Raw genomic sequence first — 19,053 nt, 5'->3', positions numbered from 1 at the left:
ATGAATTGAATTGACCAAACCAAGAATGAGAATTGAATTTTGACCAAAGACCAATTATTCTCAGGCGTTGATAGATTCTCCTGTGGCGGTTTCGGTCTAAACCGGAAGCCTCCCAATTTTACCCGCCATCCTTCCACATAGAACGAGTCTTTTAACACTCTTTAACCGGTTTAATTCGGTTTGATCGATTTGCATCAGTTTGTCAGGACTGAACCGGTTCGTCTTTTTGTGTTATTAACCAGATACTACTTACTACTATAGAAGACTAAAGAGAATCAAAAAGAGAAGAATCCAAGAAATGGGATCTCCAGCGAAGAAGACGACTCTGCAACGTTACTTGTCTCAACTTCAGCAACATCCTCTTAGAACAAAGGTTCCATCTTTGTTCCCTTATTCTTAATTCTTCTTTTCTTCTTCTGATTTAAAAATGATTACTTTTCTTTGAAATTTGGGTTTTAGTTTGATCGATTGAGTTACGTTTTCGATTGAAAGTTTGTATCTTTGATTCTTTGAACCAGACCCAGTTCAAAATCCCATTCATTATCTGAGCGAATTCAGTAGGTCGTTGACTTTTTTTTCTCTAATGAATTTAAGTTGTCTTATGTAGTTATATATGTGTGTGTGTACTTTGCAGGCTATTACAGCTGGAGTTTTGTCTGGTGTTAGTGATGTTGTTTCGCAGAAACTCTCTGGGATACAGAAGATTCAGCTGAGAAGGGTTCTTCTCAAAATGGTAAAGCTTGGAATCTTTCTCTCTATTTTCAAAACCAATCCTTGAGTTCTGTCGGCTTCTCCAACAGATATTTGCGGGTGGATTTCTCGGACCAGTAGGGCATTTCTTTCATACAACTCTAGATAAGATTTTTCAAGGGAAGAAGGACACAAAGACTGTTGCAAAGAAGGTAAAATCTTCAATCATTTTTGTATGTTAAAGATTCGTTTATGCTAAATGTAAAAAACGTTTGGTTTGGTAGGTAATCGTGGAACAACTGACACTGTCACCATTGAACCATTTGCTTTTCATGATCTATTATGGAGTAGTCATTGAAAGTAAGTTCCTTTCCTATCACACTCCAGTTGTAAACCCAGATACGTCGTGTGATGGTATTAAGAGTTGTGATATACGCATCTTCAATGTTGAATGAAACAGGAACTCCTTGGAATCTTGTTAGAGACAGGATCAAGAAGACTTACCCTACAGTCCAGCTTACAGCATGGACGGTAAGTGATAGAAAGTGTTTGTGTCTGTTATCAATGTATTGGCATTGGTAAGGGTGACATATATTATATCTACTGATATGCTTATGTGTGTTGTGAACTGAATTTAATCACAGTTTTTCCCCATTGTGGGATGGGTAAATTACAAGTATGTGCCACTGCACTTCCGGGTCATCTTGCACAGCCTCGTTGCATTCTTCTGGTAAGACAATGACTCATATTTGCTGCAGCTTCTTCTACAAACCAAAACATGATTAAAACTTCACATTCTTTTTGTTTTGTTTTTTTTCAGGGGAATCTTCCTGACCCTGCGAGCAAGGTCAATGACACTAGCTTTGGCAAAGGCTAAGTGATCAGGGAAACACATCAAGCAAGTACTAGCTATATGATCTTTGTTTTTTTTCTGTAAGTTAAAAAGCATGTCTAAAAAGTAAATGAAAAAGGGTGAAACCGAATAAGAATATGTATTAAGATGATAATAACAATGGTTTCAAGTTATTACAAACATTTGTTCAAAACACATTCACAAACTTATAAGAAATGGGTAATAAAGAAGAGATCCTTGTTTTAAGCAGCTTTGGCGAATCCAACTCTTGTTTTCCCATAATCAAACACAGTATGGTATGGTCGCATGAAGAGGTCACCCAAGATCCTGCAAAATTACAAATATTCTAAGAGTTAATACATGTGTATAGTAGATTAGATTTTGGAAATGAGAATTACCAGAGAGGTCCAAGAGGTGGAGGAATATCCATGGCGGTGAAACCACTGCTGCACTGAGCCAGAACTCCATCACCAGTCTTGACTATATACTGATCCAAGAAAAGAACAAATACTTTTAGTTTAAACTCCTTCCTTGTGGTTATACTGGTAAGTAGAAAGTGATGATGATAAGTAGTTAAATCTTGAGGTGAGAGATCGAAGGGTTGGAAACCAATTGTGAATGTGACTATAGGCATGGATGGAACCTTTTCACAGTCCACTGCTGATTGTTGGTTCGGATTTATTATATTGTTACAAAGCTTAAAAAAAAAGTTAAAAGAGAGATTAGAGTTTTTCTTTAACATGTTTTAATGTCCAAAACAAGTCTTCAGAACTCACTTCAGTAGCATAAGCGAGTATGCCTTCATGTGTTTGATTCTGAAACAATTCACTCTGTATCCATACAGATGCCATTTGACAGGCGCTGCACACCGTTTCGTTTACAAGACCCGTGACTATCTCTACAATACTGCAGAGTCCTATTTGTGAGCATACCTTCGTCGGATCCCCCTGATTTTTCACGATTGTGTTTGGTTTATAAATAAAGCAGGTGTGAGGGAATGTGTTTGGTATTAGAAGTAACTTCAACCTGATGAGAAACAAGGTAGTCCAGTATGGTTTGTCCATATTGACCTATTACAGTTTTGCACTCTTCGTTTGGGTCTCCTACTACTCCAATGGCATGATTGATCATTGTGATGACACTCTATATATAACCTAAAAACCAAAAAAAAAGAAACTATTCATCATGCTTCACAGTGAACAATCTACAAAAAAAATCTTTCTCTTACCGATGGACCGCTGAGAAGAATAGTTCCGGTATTAGCAATGGCAGAACAACCTTTAGCACAATATCCTGAATGACATATGTTGATACACAGATTATGTCAACTTATACCTAAAAAACTCAAATTAAATTCTGAGACTTAAAACATTTCAAAAAGCTATTTTAGCAAAAAAAAAAAAAAAAAAAAAAAAAAAACATTTCAAAAGGCTTAACTTACCTGTTGGTTTTCCAGCAATGCTGATATCACCCATGTCGAATTGCCAGTAACCTTTATGTGTCACAGGAACATAAGTATGTTCTCCTTTGAAGTGGTTAGGGTCAACTCCGCCAAAAACAATCTGACCACCTTCTGGTTCTTCTGGGTTACGGTTAAGCCAATATGAAAAAATGGGCTCGTTAAGCATAAATCTTTCCACCATGTTATACCTATGTGTGATATATAACATATTCACATCATATAATATAATCATTCATAATCAAATGAATAAAGAAAAGAAGGTCGTGTCTTTTCTTACAAAACTGGAGTCGTGTCTTCTTCAGCGATCTCTTTGAAACCCAACCCTAGGATACCATCATACTTGGCTGCCAAGATTGTAATACCAGGCACACTAGTAGCCTCTATGAACTCCTGTGGTAAAGAAAAAAAGTAGCAGTAAAGATATGCAAACAAAAAACAAAATAGTAAAACTTGCAAGATTATTCCGAGATATGAAAGCTGTTGCGTTTTACCTGATCGTGGATAACAAGACCACCAACGTTAACACTATCGTTGCTAAAGTAACCAGAAATAGCACCAGTTTCGTAGCTGATTGACGCAGCTACGAAAACTAAATTATCAAACTAACATTATAGTTAAAAAGCTCAAGAATCAAATAACAAACCGTTAGGTTTGTAAGTGGATGATTCTCTAGCGTTGTATTTTGAATGTAAAACACAAGCAGCCTGAAAATAAATGTTTTGTTTTTATTTGTTGACAAAGAAGACTATAGGGTATAACATTTACTAGGCATTTCTAAGAACAAGCTATAAGCTTACCGAGTGGCAGTTACTAGATGGTATCCAGAGATTGGAGCTTCCGGTATCAAAAATTACTGTAAAATTCTGAGGTGGAGTGCCAATGGTAATCTCACCATAGTATTGAGCGTCTATATACTTTTTCAGGGTAACAGTGCCCGTATTTGCAACGCTCAGGCGGAAATAATTTTTGGCCCGGTCTAGTTTCCTCTTCTTCAATCCTATTCTAAGCGTTCCATCGCCTTGTTGCTCAGATGCTGAGGCCGCGGATATAAAGACTAAAAATGAAAGCAACAACACGAGCAAGGAGTGGAACCGAGTTCCCATCTTAAACTGTCATCAATTAACGATACCACATCAAGGTTGAAGAACATCCACATAAAACTTTTTTTGTTGCTGTTTTAATGATGAAAAAGAATAAATGTGCAACAGCAAAAGCATACTTCTTGTAAATAATACCATTACGAGTCTTATTCAGACGAGCTTGTACACCTTAAACCTTCTACCAATCCAACTTTCTCAACAAAAGATCAAAGATTCAAGATTGGTGAAGTACAGGACTAAAACACAGACCATTGGACTTCTAACATATTACAAAATAAGGCAAAAACAGAAAACATTGAAAGATGTTGATAGAGTAGCGGAAGCCTAGTAACGAGATCCGACAAGAACTCAGAAGAGAACTCGAAGAATCAGTGGTTCCTTGGTGATGTTGATACTCTCAACAAGACAAGGAGATCCTTGAAAGTGACGATACTCTCGACAGATTCGAAGCAAAGAAAGGTTTAGAGTACTCCTCTAGTGCTGTAAAAGCTCTGTTGCAATTGCAATATGATTTCAATAAAACTTATCTTTACAAGTAGTTGAGAGTCGTCTATATAAAGACTCATAATAAAATCTATGCTAATCTATATGGATTCTGTATTATCCCTTTAAAACCGAAACACAAAATATAAGAGATAAATATGAAAACCATTGGGCCTAAAGAAGGCTTCGTATGCTACATCAGGTTCCTCCGGGTTGAGAAGGAATCGTCCACGAATCCGGATGATCTGGTTCACCATGAAAAGGAGACAAATGCTTCACGTTGAACACGTCCGAAGTTCGCAAATGAGAAGGAAGCTGCACACGATATGCATTCGGGTTGATGCGTTCCAGAACCTTGACTGGTCCAATCTTCTTCGACTTGAGCTTGTTCTATTCACGCAAAGGCAGTCTGTCACGGGTCAAATACACCCACACAAGGTCCCCTGGTGAGAATATAACCTCACGCCTCTTAGTATCAGCTGCCGCTTTATACTTCTCTGCTGATAATGTCAAATTTTCCTGAGCCTGACGATGCACCTGTTGCAGGTCTTCAAGGAAATCGATAGCTTCACCATGATGTCGTGTGCGATCCGGTGTTGTAGCCAAGTCAAGAGGGCACCGTGGGATGACACCATACACGACACGAAACGGACAGAAACCCAAGCTCCTATTGAGAGCGTGATTATGCGCAAACTCGGCTTGTCCTAGCTTTAAGTCCCATGAACGAATGTTGTCACCCACAAGGCAACGAAGGAGATTCCCAAGCGATCTGTTAACAACCTCTGTCTGGCCATCCGTTTGCGGGTGATATGCAGTACTCATATCCAACGAAGTACCGAGTAACTTCCACAACGAGCGCCAAAAATGGCTAAGGAAACGGGTATCTCTGTCTGATACAATCGAAGTAGGAAGACCATGCAATATGTATACCTCACGAAAGAACAGAGTAGCAACGCTAACCTACATCAGATGTTAAAGGAGGTAATAAAATGAAACTGTTTTGTTTCATTACTGCAGCATAATTGTTACCACAACACATGTCAAAGAAAAAAAATTATACTACACTAAGAATCAAGAAGATTTTCACCAAATTTCTGACTTACCAACTTTAGTTCTTATATTATTTTTCCGTAAATATATGTTTAGTGTAATATTGTTGATTAAGTTATCTCTCAAATTTCAAGCCAATCAAAATATAAAAATATTTGAAGTTTTTTTTTTACTTTTCACGAACATAAATTGATGAATAATCTGATAGGCCCTAAAACTTTCTGACAAAGAAAAGAAATCTGGAAAATAGAGAAGAAGTGAAACAACACTTACCGAGAAAATGACAGTAGATTCTGAAACCTTAAGAGGATGAAGAAGAAAACTCGGGTGACAAGAAGAATGGTGGAGAGATTTATATTTATAACGTAAATAGACAATTTGCTAAGTATTCATGAGGGAAGAAATTAAAAATATTTCCATGTTACAGTTGTTCTCGGGAGATGAGACAATTTGCAGACAAATATGACTTAGCAATATCTTTAACAGATTTCGTGATAATCTATACAGCTTTGGTTTATCTCTCCTTATAGCTAGTTGGCTCTCTCTCTCTCTCTTTCTGTTTTCTCTATTATCTTTTCTCTCTTGCTCTCTCTCCTTGGCGTTTTCTAGTCTCCTTTGTTGTTCTTTCTTTTTCCAAATAAGTTGTGTCTCTTCACAACAATGTAAAAACTCTGAAAATGGTTATAAAATTTTAACATTTTGACCAAAAAAAAAATCTATACAACTATTTGATAAACAATTAAAATCATTTTTAATTTAGTCTACTAATTATTTTTTAAAAACAATCAAAAATCTTTTTAAATCACAAATCAATAACAATCCCTAACTCTGTTATAGGAACAGAGTTTGGAGTCATGCATGAAAAAGTACTTGAAGTCAAGTAACTTTTTAGTCAGTAGCAGATCTAGAAAATAAATGTAGCGAAGGCAAAATATAAAATACAATTAAATTAAATTAAAATAATATTGTATAAGAAATCCAGCAAATAAAAAAACAACTCTATGCTCATTCATTATCTGGTATTTTTTAATCACTTTCTCATTTGAAACTGAGTCAAATAACTTTTTTTCAATAAAGTAAACCCCAGAATCACTTAAAAACTAATTTCCAATTCGGTTACATGTAGCTGTTTTCACTAGTTTTATTACTCACAAACATCTTTCAACACTTGTGGTAGCAACTGACAAAGTTAAAACCAACTTTAAAGATTTATAGACCAAGGGATGTGCTAGATGCCTTTGAGTTTTCACCATCAAACAAGAAAAATCTCTAAGATGGTCTACACTCTTAAACCTTCGTCTCTACGTATATTGTCGATGTAGATATCAAGTTATTACTCTAGAGATAAAATCTCAAAATAGCTAAAATCATCTGGATATAACTTAGCTAATCACAACAATTTCTCTTTGTTAAATCCATGGAATGAATCAATAGAGTTTAAAGCAGCTATACAGATAAGCAGTTCAGTAGTTATATTTGTAAATCGATCATTGAACTCTTGAATTTCCAAAATTTCCAAAGTTAGAACTGTACAAAAGCAGTTGACCTTATAATGATGCAGTAAACAATTGTTAGGCAACTGTTTACTGCGTACGAAATGTCAAAATTCTGCTCAGCCTTGCTGAATACATCTTTCTTGATCCTAAAGGGAAATTAGCACGGCAACTTATAATGAAGCTACAGCAGCATAAACGAAGTTCCCGCCATCACTCCGTAAACTGGGCTGTAGCAACAGGTTCACTTAAATTCGGAAAATAGATAATGGCAAAGATGAAATCAAATGTATGTTTCAAAAAAAGAAGATAATTACAGAAAATGAGAATTTACAAATACCAATAACACTTAAAGATTCATGAACTAACAAGCCTCTAAATAAGAGAAAGAATAAACTATGAAACAAGATAAAGAAAAATGTTTTTGCGAAAAATTGAGGATAATAATATCTCATGGAGAAGAACAAGATCGTAGATATTGGCTCTAATTGGTGACTATTTTTTTTTTTTCCCAAATTGAAATTCATTCATAAACAAACTGCGATTGTTTCATACATAAAGCTGGCGGATAAAAATCCCCAGAGACAAAGAACCCAAAGAACATGCAGCTGAAACCCACACCGGGGCACCTTTCGTACAAAGAACCCAAAGAACAGGCAGCTGAAACCCACACCGGAGCACCTTTTGAACATAACTTTAACAAGACAAGGAAACTAAACCACACACTAGGATTCAATAAACTAAAAAAAACCGCACAAAAGAACACGACAAACCAATGCAAAAGACTTCCCAAGTAGCAGGTATCAATGATCTGGATACATCGTTGCTGCACTCTCGGCACGCCAAACGATACAATCCACTTGTAGAACCCGAAGACACCGATGCACCTTCTCAACCCGGATTTATCGTTGCCGCCTATGGCCTGCCAAACGATACCATCCCACACTCGAAAACAAGAAACAAGGCTTCATAACCCGACAAGATAGATCGCTTCACGATCCTCGGAACTTTTGGATAAGGATTGAACGCACTCTTTGACGTCCACTTCACACCTAGATAGAAGCCCACCATAAACCTTCACACAAACAAGCCTCGACGATCGAACCCCAATACAAATACAACCATTGACCACCAAACCGACGAGAGATCACTGCTACCGCCACAAAAAGAGGAGAAAAATGCATCTGAAACTGTCAAACACTACGCAAGAGACTGAGGCCACAATACGCCAAGCATACCGCAAAACTACTATCTAAATTCCGATAACAAGACACAGCAAGAGGATCGAATAAGTACACCAAAGCCAAGGTACACCATCAAACCGTCCATACTGTAAGACAGGCACCGAACATCACCGTCCGGATCGAAAGGGCGGGTCTCGACTTTGGAAACGAAGCAAGGCACACCAAGTCGCAGCTACCAAGAGAGCCGAGTATATGTTACCGGAGTAATTGGTGACTATATTTTAGGAAAAATAATTGATGAATTCTTTGTTCTTTTAATTTTATACCAATCATGTTGAACTTTTTGTCAATTTTAGTACATGTGGGTCCTACTGAATTCATTTCTTTTCCTCATGTTTAGATGAATTAGTGAAGAAATTTATTCCTTTTAAATTTTGATGAGGAACAAATGGAATTTTTTTTAAAAGATTATTCATTGTCGTTCCTCTTTTTATATTTATTCATTTCCTCAAATGGAGCCATTGTTTTTTCAAAAATTAAAAAAATTTAAGAAATATTAAAAGAATATTTTGTAGATATTTTAAAGATTTATTTTTTCAAAAGTATTATTCTTGTTGAACTGTTACTTTAAATATAAAAAGTTAGCATGAAAAATAATTGAGAAATATTTATACTGGACAATTTAGTAAATTTGTATATACAAAAGTGTATGTTTTCAAAAAAAATAAGGAATATTGTAGTTTTCAAATTTAAATTTTATCTAAGTGTATTCTTTTAAGTTTTCCCAAAATTAATAATTAATTTTATAATTTGTTTAATAAAAAATATAATATAATTTAATGGATCATATTTTTCTAGAGACTTTGAAAGGAATTATAGTGATAACACTTGTCATAGCTAAAATGTTATAATGTTTCTCTTTTAATATATAAGAGTTTAGTTTAATAAAATCTATAATATAAATTTAATAGACCATATTTCTCTCGAAATTTTGAAAAAGATTGTATTGAAGACACATGTTATAGATAAAATATTGTAATGCTTTTTTAATATATAAGAGATTTGGTATTAATATAGTTGAGATCTTCTTGGTTTAAAAATAGATAGAAATCTGGTTTAAATATCCAACAGAAATTCTCCCACTAAAATCAACATATAAAGGTCAAACTGGTAACCATCTCGGGAATATTAGGAACAAATAGAAAAAAAATGTATGAAAAAAAATTATAGGAATGATGAGAAACGATTATTCCATATCAAATTTACTGAAAAACAAATTTGTTTTTTTAGTTCTCTACAATAAAATGAATGAGAAAGAATAACAATAAATGAAAAGGAATGAATATTCCTTATGAATGGTAAAATTTATTACGAACATTAATGAATGCATTATTTCTCTTTATTTTTTGGTCACCAGTTAGACCGTGTAATTTAAAAGAAACTATTTAAAAACAGAGCACGTATCAAACACATATATTGCCAGATCTACGTTAATATTTATTTCCATTAATTAGTATTAGTATGGCAACATTGGCAAGACTTTTAGCATTAATATTTAACCCAACAAACAATAAGTAAACAAATATATTCCAAAACATATTCTTCCAGTTGGCAAAAAAAAATACAATTGCTCCATGTTAAACAATTGCCAGCTTTAAATTATGGGCGTATACGTATAGTGTTAACCTATTAATTTTTTTTTATCTGTTCAATCCTATCAATGTATTGGTAAGGGTTTACATATATAGTGTCTGTTTTGATTTTGTGTGTTGTGAACTAAATTAAATCATAGTTTTGCCCCATTGTGGGATGGGTAAACTACAAGTATGTGCGACTGCACTTTCAGGTCATCTTGACAGCCTCGTTGCATTCTTCTGGTAAAACAATGACTCATATTTACTGCAGCTTGTTTCACAAACCTAAACTTAAAATTTACATTCTTCTTTTTTTTTCAGGGGAATTTACCTTACCCTGCGAGCAAGGTCAATGGCAGACACTAGCTTTGGCAAGGGCTAAGTGATCAGGGAAACACATCAAGCACGAACTAGCTATGATCTTTGTTTTTCTTTAAAGCATGTCTAAAAAGTAAATGAAAAAGGGTGAAACCGAATAAGAATCTGTAATAAGATGATAACAACAGTTTCAAGTTATTACAAACATTTGTTCAAAACACATTCACAAACTTATAAGAAATGGTAGTAAAGAAGAGATCCTCGTTTTAAGCAGCTTTGGCGAATCCAACTCTTGTTTTCCCATAATCAAACACAGTATGATATGGTCCCATGAAGATGTCACCCAAGATCCTGCATTTTTGCATGATCACAAAAAAATTTAAGAGTTATCACATTATAGTAGATTGGATTTTGAAAATGAGAATTACCAGAGAGGTCCACGAGGTGGAGGTATATCCATGGCGGTGAAACCACTGGTGCACTGAGCCTGAACCCCATCCCCAATCTTGAATATATACTGATCCAAGGAAAAATGGAAAAAATATTAGTTTACTCCTTGTCCTGATGTTGGTAAGCTGAAATGTTAGGAGAAAGTGATGATAAATAGTTACATCTTGAGGTGAAAGATCAAAGGGTTTGCCACCAATTGTGAATGTGACTATAGGCATTGAAGAAACCTTCTCACAGTCCACTGCTGATTGTTGGTTTGGGTTCGGTATATGATCACAAAGCTAAAGAGAATGACATAGATTAGATTTTTTATCAAACATGTTTTATGTCCAAAACAAGTGTGCAAAACTCACCTCAGAAGCATAAGCGAGTATGCGTTCTTGTGTTTGATTCTGAGATAATTCACTCTGCATCCACACAGATGCCATTTCACAGGCGCTGCACATGGCTTCGCTTAGAAGACTCGATACTCCATCTTCTACAACTGACTTAATCCCCATACTGCATACAGAACATGAATCAGTTTTTAGTTTGATAACCAATGTTCTTGAGACATCTTTTTGTTTTTCTTTCTCCTGGATTATGTATGTACTGACCTCACACTATGTGTACCATCAAAACCGCAGAGTCCTATCTGTGAGCATACGTTCCTCGGATCCACCTATATCTCAAAGTACTGATTTTCACAATTGTGTTTGTTTATAAATAAGCAAGTGTGAGTGAATGTGTTGGTATGAGAGGTAACTTCAACCTGAGAGACAAGGGAGTCCAACATGGTTTGTCCGTATTGACCTATTACAGTTTTGCACTCTTGGCTTGCGACTCCTACTGATCCAATGGCATGATTGATCATTGTGATGACAGTCTACACATCACAACAAAAAATAAAATATATTCAGCATCTAACAATCTACACAAATCTTTCAGAAAAATCTCTCTTACCGATGGACCGGTGAGAAGAGAAGTTCCGGAATCAGCAATGGCAGAACAACCTTTAGAACAATATCCTGAACGACAGATTGATACAGAGATTATGTCAACTTATATCTTAAGACTCAATTCATTTTGTGAGACTGAAAGCTTAGCTTACCTGTTGGTTTTCCAGCAATGCTGATATCACCCATGTCGAATTGCCAGTAACCTTTATGTGTGACAGGAACATAAGTATGTTCTCCTTTGAAGTGCTTAGGATCAACTCCGCCAAAAACAATCTGACCACCTTCTGGATCTTCTGGGTTACGGTTAAGCCAAAACGAAAAAATGGGTTCCTTAACCAGACCTTTTTCTACCATGTTATACCTATGTGTCACATTCATTCAGTATGCAGCAAAGTCTTCTATCAAATAAATATAAGAAAGAAAGTGTTTTCATACCAAACTGGAGTTGAGTTTCCTACAGAAATCTCTTTGAATCCCAACCCTAAGATACCATCAAACTTGGCTACTAAGAATGTAATACCAGGCTCACTAGTAGCCTCTATGAACTCCTGTGGTAATATAAGAAAGTAACAGTAAAGATATGAGAAACAAAAACAAAACAGTAAAACTTGCAAGATCATTCTGAGATATGAAAGCTGTTGAAAAGGGTTTACCTGATCCTTGATAACAAGACCACCAACTTTAACATCATCGTTGCTAAAGTAACCAGAAATAGCCCCTGTCCCATAGCGGATTGACGCAGGTTTTCCTGTTAACGTCAAATGAATTTAGTGTCGAAAACTCAATATTATCAAATGAACATTATAGTTAAAAAGCTCAAGGATCAAGTAACCAACCGTTCCTTTTGTATGTTGATGACTCGCTAGCCTTGTACTTTGAATGAAAATAACAAGCCACCTGAAACAAAAATGTTTTGTTTTTATATATTGAGATAAAGACGACAACAGGATATAACATTTAATTAGCATGCATTCCTAAGAACAAGTTAATAGCGTACCGAGAAGTAGCAGTTACTAGATGGTATCCAGAGATTGGAGCTTCCGGTATCAAAGATTGCTGTAAACTTCTGAGGTGGAGTGCCAATGGTAAACTCGCCATAGTATTGAGCATCCAAATAGTTTTTCAGGGGAACATTGTCCGCATTTGCATCGTTCAGGCGAAAATAATCTTTGGGAGACCAAGAACCTCGGTTTTTTAAGAAAAGCTGAGAAGCTAGCCTGTTAGCCCGGTCTAGTTTCCTCTTCTTCAATCCAATTCTGAGTGTTCCATCACCTTCTTGCTCAGATGATGAGGCCGCGGATATAAAGATCAAACATGAAAGCAAGAACACAAGCAAGAACTTGAACCCAGTTCCCATTTTAACCTGCCATCAAATAAGAATATCACATCAGGCTATAGAACAGCCACATAAAAGATGTTAACGAGTTAATAACTGAAACTTTTTTTGTCCGTTACTGCAGCATAATTGTTACCAAACACATGTTAAAGAAAAAAAAGTTGTTACTACACACCAAGAATCAAGAAGATTTTCACTAAGTTTCTGGTTTACCAACTTTAGTTCTTATATTATTTTTCTTTTCAGTGAAAACTAAAGACATGTTAAGTGTAATATTGTTGACTTAACATGTCTTTAGTTTTCACTAAAAAGAAAAATTTCAAGCCAATAAAAATGTAAAAATTATGTATAAGCTTTTTTACTTTTCTTTTTCTTTGTAACAAAGTTTTTTCCCTTTTCATAAACAGAAATTGATGAATAATCTGATAGTCCCTGAAAATTTCTGACAAAGATAGAAATCTGGAAAATAGAGAGGAAGTGAAACAACACTTACCGAGAAAATGACTGTAGAGATTCTGAAACCTTAAGAGGATGAAGAAGAAAACTCGAGCGACAAAGAAGAATGGTGGAGAGATTTATATTTATAATAACGTAAATGACTTAAGAATGAAACTAGAGAAACATGAATGCAGGATTTACTATCAATTAATTGATAGTGTACTTGGTGCTTCCAAATGTGAGGATATGAAGAAATTGATTAAAACTAAAATTAATTGTGTATCTTTTATAAGCAAGCGTCACGTTTATCAAACCATATTTGGGTTGCGTGGGCCTAAGACAGATCAGCAAAATTTGTTTTTTTTCCTTTGAGAAAATGATCAGCAAAATTTGTTTCTTTTAAACTTAACTACATTTAGACCCGTCCAATAGCAATTTTTATTAACTATTTTGATGAAGATGTGGAATTGTTTTTTTACTGACCAAATTGATAAATTATGTTTAAATTTATTTGAAATTTAATTTGACAACGCAGAATACAGAAGTCTTATACTATAATGCTTTGTATAAATTTTGGAATTAATTATTTTACTTATTTTTCTCAATAGATTTTCTTGGCAGTATAATTTTTTTTAATTGTGCCACACATAATACAATTATATTATAAGGTTTGCAGAAAAAGTTGTAATAAGTTTTAGATGAATTATATCTATATATTATATTTTTGAATTTGCATATTTTCTTTAGCAACATACATAATGTATATATAATTATGTAAATATAGTCACTATATGGTATCTGACATGTATAATTTTCGACTAAAATATAGAGTTTAAAATGATTATAGTTGTGCCAAAAATTTATGATGTTAATTTTAAATTTCTCCGTGCATCTCTTTGTTTTTCTAATGTATACGTAATCACCTATCTCTTTGATTAAAAAAAACTAAATACGTCAAATTATTCTGAAGTGCTTAAGTTAGGTCCATAATTTCGTAAAATTATGTTAGTTAGAATTCTCTGTATTTATGAACTTCTAAGTGTATACTGAAACTCACATATTCCCAAATATACATAGATATTGATAATCTGAAACATATAAATTTTCTTGCTATGTTTTGGAAAATATTTAATAAATATTTAATAATTTTAAGATTTAGAACATAGAATTTAAGGTATAGAGTATAGAGTTATAATTGATACTGGATTACAAACTTTAACAATATATCATAAATATTTTAATCAACAATATTATACGATGTTTTCATATAATCATAATTATAAACGACGGTTAACGATCTCTATATATCATCTAGATAAACAATGTTGAATGGGCTAAGATTATAACTGGCCGACATTACTAAAGTTGCAAAAAGATTGTAATAAGTATTACTCATGGTTCATGGTATATATATCATCTAGGTACAGATGTAAAAAGGGATAATTTATAATCAATAGACAATAATAGAGTTCTTATAAAAATTGAAAAATAATTACTAATGTTATTTTTAGAATGCCATATAATATCTTTTTGATTTGAAAAAAAATAATATAGAGAAGAAAGTGAATATATGGGCCTATCCATATAACGTAAATACTAAATATCATAAACTGTGTTTAACATAAATAAAATAAATTGGTCAAAAACTTAAATAAAAACATTTATCAGTAGATAAAAATAAGATTCTAAATCTTCTCTATTAAAGAAAAGGTACTATTTTTATCTACCATATAAATATTACAATAGGTCCATTTCCTTACTACATATATTTGATTATCTATATTAATCTATTGAATATATAAGATTTCTAAAATGTTAATAATTATAATATATTAAATTACAAATCTGTTGAGAAAGAATCTAACAAAATCTTACCAAAATTTTAAATATTTTTTTTAATTAATAAATTGAATATTTCGTAATTAGTAATATGATATTATTATAATTACTTTTAAATAAAAACTTTTAATAAAATAAAATATGCTATTTTTTAAATTTTATTAATATTGTCTATATTGTATTAATATAAGTAATCTATGAATTAAATATGAAATGATATTAAATTGATAAATTAACATATTTTTAAAAACATACTTTCATTTAAATAGATAAATAAAATAGTATTCACCATTAAAATATTTAAAATATTATTCACCGCTTAAAAGGAATAAATTTTTAAACTATGTAATATTTTTATATAATACATAATATTTTTTTTTAATAAATTTTAAACTTTTATATCTACAACTATATATTATCTATTTATTTCTTTTAAAGTTACAATAATATGTTATCTAAAAGTCATTATATTCAAAATATAATAGAATATAGCTAATTACTTTAAGTTCTATTTACCAATATATGCTACTCGAAAACTTTAACTTTTTAATTCATTTAAAATACTAAAATATAATTGTAATAATAAATTTAATGTCTATTTTCTAATTATGACAAAATATTTTGAAATTTATAAATAATCTCATCAATTTTCTGCATTTTATATAAAATAATACATTAGTTTAGTATATAAAAAACAAAAATCATATAATTTTAAGTTCAAAAGTTATTAAAATGAAAAATTACTCGCACGGATGTGCGGATCAAAATCTAGTTTTTTTTTTTTTTTTGACAAAGGATATAATCAAGGGAGAATTACCAATTGTGACTCAAAACTTGGAGTCAAACCCAAAAGAGTACCCCAACTTGGGTCAAAGGCAAAAGTAACTTAAAAGGCTATTGAAATTACAACTATCTCCTTGTGAACAAACAAAAAAACGGATTTTTTTTTACGTTTCTACCCCTCGCAAGTCGTCTGTAAACAGACGACTTGAAAATAAGTCGTCCAGACGACTTTAAGTTAAGTCGTCTGGACAGCTATTCTTAAACATAATTTAAAAATTTTGTAAAAAATATTTTGATAAGTGAAAATTGGAATTATGTAATTAACATATGTCTTAAGAGATATAAATTAATATATAACAAATTTCAATTGTTTTCAGCCCAGATGAGTGAAAGTAGTGAGTCATGATATTCTTTAGTTTATGTTTCATCAACATATGTTGTAGTATTGTATGTGTTCTTAGGGTTAGATTTTGGAAAGCATTAAAACCGTTTTTGAAATTTTTAAAATTACCTAGGCGTGTTCGTTTCTGTGTATAGTAAACACTATTGAAGTATAATTTGATTTTATAACGTGGTTAGTAAGTTAATTTAGTCATTTTAGTTTAGGGGTTCATTTTAGGGTATTGGACGACTTAATATTTAGTCTTCTGTTCCCAGACGACTAAATATTAGGTCGTCTGATGTACATTATCAGCCAGAATAAGTCGTCTAAACCGGACCAAACCTTAAAGTTTACCAATGTACTTTTAAAGCTAACCGGATTATTTACCCAATATATAAGGTGATTTTTTTTTTTTTTTTCATTTTCCGCGAACAGAAACCCTAACAGTTCTCTCTCACCGGCGATATCAAGGCGATTCGAATTCCCACTATTTCCGAACAACCATCGTTCTCAACGTCGGCTATCTATCTCACTTCATTCTCACCGTTGTCGCCGCAGCTTCTTCTAACCCTAGCGCCGCCGATTCCTCTAAACCCTAGCGCCCCCGCTTCCACTATTTCCGAACAAACCGTCGCCCTCGCCACCGTGCTCACCAACGTTCTCACCGCCGCTTACTCTAAACACTAGCTAGCACCGCCGTTTCTTCTAAACCCTAGCGCCGCCGCTTCTTCTAAACCCTAGCGCCGCCGCTTCTTCTCTGTAAACCGTAGCGCCGTTTCTCTGTAAACCCTAACGCCGGTAAGTCATCAAACTCGTGGAAAAGATGAACATAAAACGTTGTCTCTTTCAATTTACTCATTCTCACCGTTTCACGTTTATTTTTTCAGATCTATAACCACAATGACGAGTACTCGAACTCCTTCTGCGACTAATCAGGTCCGCTTGAAATTTTTCTACTGGAAGACTTGTAAGTAAGTCGTCTGGAAAGTCTTCAACCTGGACGACTTAGTACGTCCATTTGGAAGACTTTCCAGACGACTTAATATAAGTCGTCAACTAAGTCGTCCAGTTGGACGACTTTCTAGACGACTTATATTTAAGTCGTCTACTAAGTCGTCTGGAGTAACAATTAAGGCGTGATTGATTTAGCTTGTGTTCTGACTTCTATTGTTGTCTTTGATTATTTTGCAGACAAAAGGATGGATATTCCAGAACTCCCCCGTAGGTTATACACATTAGGGGAAGAGCCAGAACCCCACAATAGCATTTCGTATCATACGGATAACACGAAGTTGCATACTGCTCTTAGGGAAGCTCTCACTGATGCTGAATTTGAAGAGCTCAAGGAGTCGAGATTGGAGTTTTCATCAAGTTCAAGGAGCAGGGATTTGGTTGGGCTTCAAGGCTGGTTCACCACTTGCTCGGTTTAAAGCTGGACATTAAGAAGAAGTACGAGATGTGGTGTCTCGTTGGTCCAGAACCTGCGAGGTTTTCACTGTTAGAGTTTGAAAACATCACTGGTCTAAACTGCGACTACATCGAGGACCTTGAGACACCAGAATGTGAAGTTACCCCACAGATGGTTTCTTTCTGGGAGATGATGGGAGTTCATCGGGAAGCTGGGCCAAGTACTGATCAGATAATAGCAGCACTGAAGAGATGCGGGGATTGGTCCAGGGAAGATCGCAAGCGACTCGCGTACCTTTCCATCTTCACTGGATTCATTGAAGGGAAAAAGTTCTCAAGCGCTACACGAGCTACTCTCGCAAGGCTAGTGATGGATTTAGAAAGGTTTGAGATTATCCATGGGGGAGAGTCGCGTTTAAGGTGCTGATGGACTCTTTGTGGAACAAAGATATTACTGGCTGTTACACCGTGGATGGCTTTATACAAGTTCTTCAGGTCTGGGCGTACGAAGCTATTCCGGGATTGGGTGCTAGTATTGGTCTACCAGAGCAAACAGTCCGTCTCCACCGATTCTGGCTTACGACGGCAGCAGAGGCCGCAGATTCATGAAAGCTGCTATCTTGAGTCAGGTACCTTTCCATCTTCACTTAATTAAGTCGTCCGGAAGGTCTTCCAGCTGGACGACTTAGTAGACGACTTATTATAAGTCGTCTGGAAGGTCTTCCAGCTGGACGACTTAGTAGACGACTTATTATAAGTCGTCTGGAAGGTCTTCCAGCTGGACGACTTAGTAGACGACTTATTATAAGTCGTCTGGAAGGTCTTCCAGCTGGACGACTTAGTAGACGACTTATTATAAGTCGTCTGGAAGGTCTTCCAGCTGGACGACTTAGTAGACGACTTATTATAAGTCGTCTGGAAGGTCGTCCAGCTGGACGACTTAGTAGACGACTTATAATAAGTCGTCTGGAAGGTCGTCCAGCTGGACGACTTAGTTGACGACTTATAATTAAGTCGTCTATTTAGTATTTTGTTTCAAATATCTAACTCGATTCTTCTTCTATTTACTGCAGACCCGCGTGATCAACTTTGTTGAGAAGGACATTAGTGAAATGTGGCCAAAATGGGACTCTGAGGTTGATGACGTGCCCGCGGAGAACATCATTAAAGTGATGTATGATCGGAGACCGTGGAAGTGGACCATGGATTGCTG

At 34.5% G+C, this 19,053-nt stretch overlaps 2 protein-coding genes and 1 pseudogene across 3 annotated transcripts; 1 reads left to right on the top strand and 2 right to left on the bottom strand.

The window, feature by feature from the left end:
* The first annotated feature begins 244 nt into the window (after nt 1-244).
* On the top strand, nt 245-10,335 carry LOC108825728 (peroxisomal membrane protein PMP22). Of its 2 annotated transcripts, XM_018599075.2 has the most exons (7): nt 266-373; nt 635-733; nt 801-902; nt 975-1,050; nt 1,151-1,221; nt 1,335-1,420; nt 1,511-1,738. In XM_018599075.2, the coding sequence occupies exons 1-7, from the start codon at nt 299-301 to the stop codon at nt 1,569-1,571; spliced, it is 570 nt and encodes a 189-aa protein (XP_018454577.1). In that variant the 5' UTR covers nt 266-298; the 3' UTR covers nt 1,572-1,738. The 2 variants fall into 2 exon arrangements, with proteins under 2 accessions (XP_056850463.1, XP_018454577.1); XM_056994483.1 differs by lacking the exons at nt 1,335-1,420; nt 1,511-1,738 and adding an exon at nt 10,108-10,335 and having other exon boundaries at nt 245-373.
* On the bottom strand, nt 1,650-4,108 carry LOC108824958 (aspartic proteinase A3-like; annotated as a pseudogene).
* An 80-nt stretch (nt 10,336-10,415) lies between the features above and the next one.
* On the bottom strand, nt 10,416-13,687 carry LOC108824165 (aspartic proteinase A3). The gene is made up of 13 exons (XM_018597538.2): nt 13,485-13,687; nt 12,653-13,018; nt 12,492-12,552; nt 12,309-12,403; nt 12,091-12,203; nt 11,808-12,016; nt 11,660-11,724; nt 11,469-11,582; nt 11,314-11,378; nt 11,071-11,218; nt 10,879-10,998; nt 10,696-10,784; nt 10,416-10,618 (listed from the first exon to the last, which is right to left on the bottom strand). The coding sequence occupies exons 2-13, from the start codon at nt 13,010-13,012 to the stop codon at nt 10,534-10,536; spliced, it is 1,524 nt and encodes a 507-aa protein (XP_018453040.1). The 5' UTR covers nt 13,013-13,018; nt 13,485-13,687; the 3' UTR covers nt 10,416-10,533.
* Between the last annotated feature and the right edge of the window lie 5,366 nt (nt 13,688-19,053).

This window comes from Raphanus sativus, chromosome 9, assembly GCF_000801105.2.
Source record: "Raphanus sativus cultivar WK10039 chromosome 9, ASM80110v3, whole genome shotgun sequence".
Classification (NCBI taxonomy): Eukaryota; Viridiplantae; Streptophyta; class Magnoliopsida; order Brassicales; family Brassicaceae; genus Raphanus; species Raphanus sativus.
Note: the sequence above shows the minus strand (reverse complement) of the source record. Positions and strands in the feature narration are given on the sequence as shown.